The sequence below is a fragment of the Ciona intestinalis genome, chromosome 5, assembly GCF_000224145.3.
Source record: "Ciona intestinalis chromosome 5, KH, whole genome shotgun sequence".
NCBI classification, from domain to species: Eukaryota; Metazoa; Chordata; class Ascidiacea; order Phlebobranchia; family Cionidae; genus Ciona; species Ciona intestinalis.
The window spans coordinates 1,423,860-1,432,999 of NC_020170.2; the positions used below are offsets into that span (position 1 = coordinate 1,423,860).

At 33.0% G+C, this 9,140-nt stretch overlaps 2 protein-coding genes across 10 annotated transcripts in view; both read left to right on the top strand.

Annotated features, from left to right (window-relative positions):
- LOC100177413 (acidic amino acid decarboxylase GADL1) overlaps positions 1–5,964 on the top strand; it is an 8,288-nt gene extending 2,324 nt beyond the window's left edge. For 4 of the 8 annotated variants that reach the window (XM_026834503.1, XM_026834507.1, XM_018812103.2 and 1 more), the window contains 9 exons: positions 1,762–1,868; positions 2,122–2,372; positions 2,689–2,805; positions 3,389–3,453; positions 3,624–3,702; positions 4,006–4,116; positions 4,341–4,484; positions 4,773–4,885; positions 5,171–5,964. In XM_026834503.1, the coding sequence (XP_026690304.1) occupies positions 1,762–1,868; positions 2,122–2,372; positions 2,689–2,805; positions 3,389–3,453; positions 3,624–3,702; positions 4,006–4,116; positions 4,341–4,484; positions 4,773–4,885; positions 5,171–5,321 (1,138 nt within the window). In that variant the 3' untranslated portion in view covers positions 5,322–5,964. Of the gene's footprint in view, positions 1–21; positions 93–148; positions 197–820; positions 1,007–1,258; positions 1,350–1,761; positions 1,869–2,121; positions 2,373–2,688; positions 2,806–3,388; positions 3,454–3,623; positions 3,703–4,005; positions 4,117–4,340; positions 4,485–4,772; positions 4,886–5,170 lie in introns of those variants that run through there. The other 4 variants (XM_026834504.1, XM_026834506.1, XM_009860307.3 and 1 more) reach the window with 4 other exon arrangements.
- Positions 5,965–6,348: 384 nt separating this feature from the next.
- The window catches only part of LOC100182044, a 12,141-nt gene continuing 9,349 nt past the window's right edge, over positions 6,349–9,140 (top strand). Inside the window, exons 1-4 of one of the 2 annotated variants that reach the window (XM_018811849.2) lie at positions 6,354–6,817; positions 6,877–7,146; positions 7,413–7,645; positions 8,008–8,559. In XM_018811849.2, the coding sequence (XP_018667394.1) occupies positions 6,769–6,817; positions 6,877–7,146; positions 7,413–7,645; positions 8,008–8,205 (750 nt within the window). In that variant the 5' untranslated portion in view covers positions 6,354–6,768 and the 3' untranslated portion in view covers positions 8,206–8,559. Of the gene's footprint in view, positions 6,818–6,876; positions 7,147–7,412; positions 7,646–8,007; positions 8,560–9,140 lie in introns of those variants that run through there. The other variant, XM_026834543.1, reaches the window with a different exon arrangement.

The following is a 9,140-nucleotide window of genomic DNA, read 5'->3' on the forward strand; positions in this document are numbered from 1 at the left end:
TATTGCAAAAATTTGTTTGTTTTTTTTATAAAAAATACATATTATTTTACAGGCAGTAAAACTAACCAACAGAGCTATGTCTTCAAAACAAGGTAAAATATAAACAAAACTTTAAATATAATGTGTTAAAATGTTTACTATCTTCAAGGTGCACCATCCCTTGCCAGTGCAGATGAACAGGATAAATTTATCACAGGTAATTTGCCCTATCATATAATTAAAGGTATAGTAAAGGGTTACCGGTTTATTGTGTATTGTGTGTAAGGGGCCTATATTTATCAACAAGTTTATATCTTTTCTTAAAATCCGCTTAAATTTAGAGAATTGAAAAAAAAATCCGCCCACAGAGTTTTGACATTTAAAATGAGCCAAATCATGTAGTATAGAGTGGGGAAAGATGGGACACTTTTGGGTAATACCACAAATTAATAATATCATTCTTTTATTAATTGACGATTTAATATTTAGAAACATTAATCGGCTTTGAGCAGCGTTTAATAAAGACAAAGTCTTATGATACTGTCAAACAGTTCTGTAACATTATTTTCCTGATTTTCAAATAGTCTCATCTGACAAAGTGTCCCATTTTCCTCCACCCTACTTTATGTTTGTAAAAAAATGAGCTAATCTCTGCAAATAAAATTTAAATTTCTGCAAAAACTATCTATTCATTCTACTGTATATTTTATTTGGCAATTGAGTAGTATAGTTAAGATATAGCCTATTAAATAGACTATACATATTTATTTCAACATTCAAGTCTTGTCATAATGTTACTATTTAACACTACAGTAGACTGAAATATATGAACTGATTTAAGATGTGTTTGAAATGTGCATGAAGAGAGTTGTGCAGGGCACCAGGGATAGAAACACTCCAGTCGTGAACTTTAAAACTCCCGAAGAGTTAAAAGAACTCGTTGATTTTGATCTTACAACCGATGGTAATCATCGAGAGGATCTCCTCTCTTTGTGTGAAAAGGTTTTTGACTACAGCGTGCTTACGGGTTGGTATACTGATTGTTATCTCTTTATACAGCTTAAGATCTGCAATTTCTGTCTTTTCTTTGTTCATTCTAACTCTAATTTCAATCTAGTCGTGTTTTCTTGGTCATCGCCTAAAGTTCTAGATAGATACAGTAACAAGACAAGAGTGTTTTATAATAATTTACTAAACGTTTGGTTAGCTATAATCTATCATCCAGGGAGAAATTGCATCATCACCATGAAAACCTAATGGTGTTATTTTATCATTGCAGGTCATCCACGTTTCTTCAATCAACAGTACGGAGGTTTAGATAGTTATGGAGTAGCTGGAAGTTTTATAACAGATGTAATTAACGCAAATGGGTAAGAATGGGTTATTTTATGTTAAATGGTATTTACTGATTGCTGTTAATATTCAAAGTATAAATGTTTATTGGATGAATGAATGAATGTAACTTACTTTGCCTTCGTGGGCCAAAAAATGACAGTCGTTATAACACAGTGTTCATACACCTTGTGCCAGCTTAGGATTTACAGAGTATGTTACTTTGTGGGGGATTGTTTATTAAGGACATATATGCTCATATTGGTACGTTTTTGTCGAACTATTGTTCTCATTATTTCATTTACATTCCAAACTAGATTGGAGTGAGTATTTCTCTTCGATTTATGCTTAAAATGAGTTTGAATGTAGAATATATTATTTATAAGAGATTCTGGACTTTTAAAAACAACCTGTTATTAAGACTATAAATGCCGTTTTATTTTGTAACAGACACACCTTTGAGATTGCTCCAATGTTCCTAATGACTGAGGTTGCTGTACTTGAACACATGTTAAAGTTCGTGGGGTACACTAATGGAGAAGGAACATTTTGTCCTGGTAAATCAAATGTGTTACTGATGCTGTAGCAATGGTTTGAGCGCTCACTTCTTAAACAGCAATGAGCACCTCTTAAACAGCAATTGCCATAGTGAAAAATATATTAAAATAAACCCACAAAGTTGCATTTTTCTGGAATAAGGTGATTTTAGACAGAGAAGAAATGCAGTGGGTCACCAATGTTATAATGTATTTAAAGAATGAATATATCAAAATTAGTTTAAATAGCTTTTTGTTTTAATGTTATTTTAAGGTGGTTCCTACTCTAACTTTTTGTCAATGAACATGGCTCGCTTGTGGAAGTTTCCGGAAACGAAATCGACAGGCATCTACGGACTTCCAAAACTTGTTTCATTCTGTTCGGAACAGGCTCACTACTCAGCAAAGAAAAATTCGACTTTTCTTGGTTATGGAACCGACAACTGCTGGGTTGTAAAATGTGATGACAGGGGAAAAATGATTCCAGAAGAATTTGAAAAATTGGTTCTTAAGTGCAAGGACGAGGTGTGTTTTTTTTTCTATTGAAGTTGCATATACAAGTTCTGGGCACTAACAAAACTGTTTTTTGGGAAATTTTTAAAAACCAAACATCATTTTTTAGATTAATCTGTTGAATATTTAACTTTCTAAGCTGCAACCAAAGTTATTAGGGATCATAGTCTTGATTTTTTATTATTTTGTCACTGTGATGTCATAGTCTTGGACTCGCCCCAATTTTTGCTCTTTTGACATAGCAATTTTACCATTGCTTAATAATCTAACATTAATTTGATACCAGAGGAGAAATAGTAAAAATTTTACTTAACAAATTTTTTTACAGGGTTCAGTCCCATTGTTTGTAACAGCCACAGCTGGTACCACTGTGCTTGGTTCATTTGATCCATTCAATGAAATTGCTGCAATTTGTTCCAAGCATAAGATATGGATGCATGTGGATGTAAGTTGTATGTATGTGTGGTTCTTATAAATTCTAACTTTAACAGTTTATTTTTTCCATAAATGTTATGTTATAAATCTAACCTGACATTCATGGATGTCTGTTAATTTACACAAGCTTTATAAAGCTAATGTCGCATGACCTCTGCTAATATTGAGATGTATTTATGATTTTATAAAATTTGTCAAACGAATCATGTCTGCATTGCAATTGAATCACGATTGTTATGATAGTATATCCTGTCCTTTTATGACATATATATTTGTATAATAAAGAAATGGTAGTTTATATTCGTTACCTAACATAACAGAGGTTTTATTTATGTCTTGAAATACTATAGTGAAGATAAAATTAATAAAAACGATGAAGATGTGAATTAGCAGCCAAACAATAGCAGGTAAAACACACTACAAGTAAAATATACTTGGGTAAAAGTGTTAAGTAAAAGCATGGCTTATCAATCAACATAACAGTATAAGTACTTACGTTGAGCTGTACTTAATTAAAACAAATTAAAATGTAATTGCAACGGAACTGAGAATGGTTTCTGTAGCTTATAATGAAATGTTAATGTTAAATACAGGCAGCATGGGGTGGAAGTGCTCTCTTGTCAAAGAAGTACAAACATCTATGTGACGGCGTCCATAAGTAAGGTCATCATTATTTGCTGTGTGTAAAATAATAGACTTGTAACTCTGTGTTATAGGTTACATCCAGTTGCTAAAATTAGCATAATATTTAAACCTAGCTCCTTATCCATAAATTACAGAGTATGTTAAATGGATTTTCCTTTTTAATCTTAACATTTTGTTCTGTAGAGCTGATTCACTAGCATGGAATGCACATAAAATGATGCAAGCCCCACTTCAATGCTCTGTTGTGCTATTTAAAGAAAAGGTAAGGCTGAAAAAGACAAAAAATGTGACTCTGGATTTATTCCTATTTATATCTATGTAATGTTGCCCAACTACTGTACTATAAATGAAATGACCCACTTTTAATCAATGCGAGTAGTTTGATTTATGTTACAGACTTATTGCACTTATTCTCATAATGGAATAACAAGAGTTTTAGTTTGTATATACATTTTAAATACCTCTACTTTGAGATATACCAACAAGGAATCAAAATTTGCGTATTGTTAGAAATGTTTAAACATAATCTAAAAGTATCACGGAAGTTTAAAAAAAACTTTAACAGGGTTCACTTGAAAGAGCTCACTCTCTGAATGTTCCATACCTGTTTCAATCTGACAAACCGTACGATGTCAAATATGATCTTGGACGAAATTTGCTGCAGTGCAGTAGAAAGGTAAAATGATAAGTTCTAGTTTATTGTTAATATGCTATTTTTTAGTAAAGAAGCTTCTTGCCAAATTTACATGTGTGTTTGTCAGTGTGCGTGTCTTTCAAAACACCTAACAAATAATTGCTTTGACCCACTGATCACTAATAGTTTGTCAATACAGAAAAAATCTTTATAATCAAAAGTGACATTCATTCTTTCAACCTCAAATATTGAATCTTACTTTTCAGTGCGATGCTTTAAAGTTATGGCTCATGTGGAAAGCAAAGGGAGATGCAGGGTTTGAACGCCAGGTTGACCAAGCTATGGCAAACGCCCAGTATCTTACAGAACAAATCAGAAAAAGACCGGAATTTGAACTCGTTATTCCACATGTGAGTGATTATATGTCATAATGACAAATTCACGAATTCTTGATTTTTTGGCGTGATAGGCATATAAGCTTGCCTACTTTTGGAAAACAACAAGTTGTACCACAGGGCCCATGCGATACCACTCTGGATGTTGGAATAATGGAACAACTCCGGCATAAATTCTAGATCTCTTGTTGTGCCTCACCTAAGAACCTTATGAATTAAAATACAAAATTTGTCGCATGAAGTCTAAAATTATTCTGGAAATTACTATTTGAACGTTCATAATCTCACCCTGTTGTGTTACAGCCTGAATATACAAACGTACCATTCTGGTATATTCCACCAAGTTTAAAAGGAAAGGAAAAGAATGAGGATTATTTTAAACAACTTGCAAGTATAATACCAACAATTAAAACAAGGTATTTATTGATTTTCAACATGAAATGTGTATATTTAAATCCTTTGGAATTCACAATATGTTAAATGTTTAAAATATATTGAAAATACAATATCTCTCCAAAACTGCTTAACTAAAAATATAATTCTTAGAAACAATCCATTTGTACAAGAAATACGCATTGATTTTATTAAAAACCACTGTTGTGTTTGCAGTTACATCATACTTATTACAAAGAACATACATTTTTTGTGCTGATATATCTGTTTCTGTAAAGTTATATTTAATGAAAAAATGTTTTTATTAGAATGCAGAAGAGTGGCACCCTCTTAGTGGGGTATACACCCGTTGGGAAAATTCCTACTTTCTTTCGAATGACAGTCATGAATGACAAAGCAAATTTCTCAGACATGGATTTTGTGTTGGATGAAATAGTAAAGAATGGAAAAGATTTATAAACTTAAAGATAATTTGTCGCGTGTGTGTTAAACTTAGTAATTGAAACCTTAATTGTCATTTATTGCTCTAGGTTTATTCAAAGAATCGACCAGAAATGCTGGTTTTTTAAGTGTTTCAAATTTTAGCCATCCAGGTAGTCTTAAGACACTTTTAACTTTTATTTTAAAAGCTTTGGTTTTAGAATTTTACCCTTGGCTAAAATTTTTTATATGTTTGATTATATGCTTTAGAAATATCATGTTTATTTATTTTAAGTGATGTTAAAAAACATTAATACTACACACCAAGTTTCGTTACTTAATACTTACAGTACAAATTTCTTGTAAAATAATATAGGTATTAATTGTTTTAAATTTACGTGTTATATCTTTGTCTGTATTTTGTTCTCAGAAAGTATTACCTTACACCAGCAGTGCTTTAAGGGAATTTTGCACTCATTATAATTATGTATTTTGCATTAATTTTCTTCATAGAGTTGAATTTTGATCATCACTTATGATTAGTTCCATTTTTGTGCATTTATTGTTAACTTGCTATGTTTTTAATTATATTCAAATTAATTGACTGGAGTGAAAAGTACTTGTCAGGGAAACATAGGGTATTTGTTTCCGCTACCACAAATAAATAGCATGAGTGTTTTTAGATTTGGACCAAGATTCCAATCTCTACTTAAAAACTAGCATAGGATTATGAAACCAAAATTTACACCATTTCATTTTTGGAAATGCTTTGTTCTGCAATGCGACTTGAGTTTTGGAGTTAGCCCATTGCCTCCACACCCAGGGTACCACGACCCATTAGTAATCACTGGGTTGGAGCAATATAGTAATATACGCCCAGGGACACATGCCCCGTCTGATGTAAACGGTTACAAGTTGAAATATAGTGGGGGGAGATAGGACACGTTTAGCACATAATATCCTGATCGTGTTTTAAAATTTAAACAATTGACAACAGTCTATTAGAGTCGTGAGAATACGGTTTTATAATTTATTAAATATTTTTTGTTTACTACCAAATGGAACGAGAAAATAGAATTAAAGGTGCCACATCTTCCCCGCCCTACTATATATATCCTACGTACATGGCCTAGCCTTCACAGAACGCGTGTGAAACGACGTTATTTTTGTCAGGCCTTGTTTCATATGACGTAAAGCAAATGTATATGTAACAGTCACCATATGGTAAACGTCTCATCGCTAATGTTGTTGTATATTTCGTAGAATGGTCTCGACATAATCATATTTCATAGTAAATCAATGTGTATGTTACAGTCATACAAGTTTTAAATAGCCAACCAGTAGGCTCTATGTGTATGCTCGTATAATATAAGCAAACGGGTTCAAACGCTTTCTGATCATTCAAACAGAACTGTTTTTAAGAATAAGTGAGAGAGCTGGGAAGAATTTAATTTGTCTGTTTGAAGTTCGTTTGTTTTTAAGAATCATGAAACAACTATTGTTTTTTGCCTATATTTGGAACATAGCTTTGTCAAGTAAGTTATTCAATTGATTAATCACGGATGTTCATAATATTTAATCCGGTGTTTTACAGACCAACTGATGATAAGCAAGGAAAGTCAACAGTTTCATTCATACTCGACAAAATCGAGTTTAAAGACGAAGATTGGTTACAAAAAGTGTTTGTTTTCTGTACCAAGCTACGTATACGCAACAGTGAAAGCCACCGAATCATCCCTACCCCACACATTTAATGTGACAGTGCTTGATGTGAAGGAAAGTTATTTCGAGGTGGAACTTAAACGAACGGATATTTCTGAAGGATGGAATATGTTTGTAACCGTTGACTGGTACTTCTACATAGGTAGGTCGCCTGAATATATACCCATATTTGTATACAGTGGCGCGGGGAAAGGCGGGACACCTTTAGCACATTATATCCAAATATCCTGATCGCGTTCTATTCAGTTAACAACGGTCCTTGGAAGTCGTGGGACATAGTTTTATAATTCTTTGAATGTTCTTTGTTTACTATACTAAGTGAAACGAGAAAATAGAGTTAAAGGGGTGTCCTATCTCTCCTACAATACTATAAGTATATATGAGTTTAACATGTTTTCCGTTAAACAGGTAACGGTGTGGTTTATGAAAATAAGGTTATTTGGATTGCCGATTTATTTAGCACGAAATCCATGAACTACGTGACAGCAAAAGCTGATTGCAAAGAAAAAGGTGGCAAACTTGTGGAAATTGTAGACGAGCCAATGTATGACGTAGTTTATAATTACGTCAGAAGCAAGTTCTCGTTTGGCTCGTTGGAGTATGCCTATGTTCAGTTAGCTTCTACCTACGACCCAAACACAGTAAGTGCTGTTGATGATGAGGAATTGGGGCGGGACAGCTACTCGTTATAAAACGTGTGTTTTGCTTTATAAATATCGTACTGTCTACAAGTTAAGAAAAGCAAATTTATAGATGATGTTGTTTGTTGTGGGTGACGATACTGCAGGGTTGGACAATTGCGTGTATTGCCTATATAGGCACATACACGCCCACAATTGACGTTATTGTGCGTTGGACGAGGTATCCTTTCGGCGGATTATAATATTTATACGAAGACACCAAAATGATTTATATTATTATTGCAGAGTATTCAGTTTTCACTCTCCTTATTATTTTAAATACAATATTATATAAAATAAAGCTAATTAAATATTTCTGGCAGGATGAAATAACGAAGGAAAATGGCAAACCTGGATATGTAAAATGGTTGACTACTTTTCCAAAGAAAGAGTCGAAAGGAACCAGTTTGCTGCTAAGGATAGTCCCGCCCACTTCTATGAGTATAAATCATGGAATATGGAATCATTCACCTGATTCTATTAAAAACCTCATGATACCAGTATGTGAAACTCACATTTGACAATGCTTGTAACTACATTGTTCTGTTCAAGTATTGTAAACTTACAATTTGTTATGTACTGTACACATGACATACCTTGGAATTCATGCATTTCTTAAAAATAGTAATGTGGAGTATGGGGATACCGTCAGCAACTAGACCACATACTCTCCGAAAGTGCTGTTTTAACAATTGTCAACGCTCTTTTAGAGTCAGGGGGGTCAACCGCTATAATATCTTGAAATATTCTTTGTTTACTCCCAAATAAGACGAAAAAAAATATGTCCCATCTTACACCAACTTACTGTATCTTAGGTAAAAAAGAAGTCGTGTATATACTTTATATATGTGGTTACCATTGAGTTTTATGTTGCCGAAAATTCTTGCATTTATCTATTTGTACTAATTTTGAGCATACAATCATTCAAACTTTATATATTTCCCTAAAAAATTGTTTAGCCCCAAACATAGTCGTTTGCGTTTCAGTTGCGTGTCAATACAATTTGTACTACCTAATGAATGTCTTTTTGTGGCTTATTTACCTATTTCGAGTTTTGAACAATTAACAACGCTCTGGGAGTATAGTGACGATTTTGTGATATATTTCTGTAAATATTGTTTGTTTATTATCAAATGGGACGAAAAGGGAGAATGAAAACATGTTTTAAAAACCAAGTTTTAACATTCTCTGTCTTTCATTACCTTGGTTCAAGTTGTTAGTTGTTACAAACAGCATGTTATATTACGAAAAGATGTTGCCACCTTATTACCCCACCCCACTATATGAATGAAGGAATGAATGTAACTTAATTTATCCTCGCGTGGCCGGAAAACGACAGTCGTTATCACACGGGTTTAACACCTCGTGCCAGCTTACGAGTTACCATGTATATGTTACTTTGTGGGTGATTATTTTTTTGGATATTTTTCATTTTTTTATGTATTTCTGATATTTT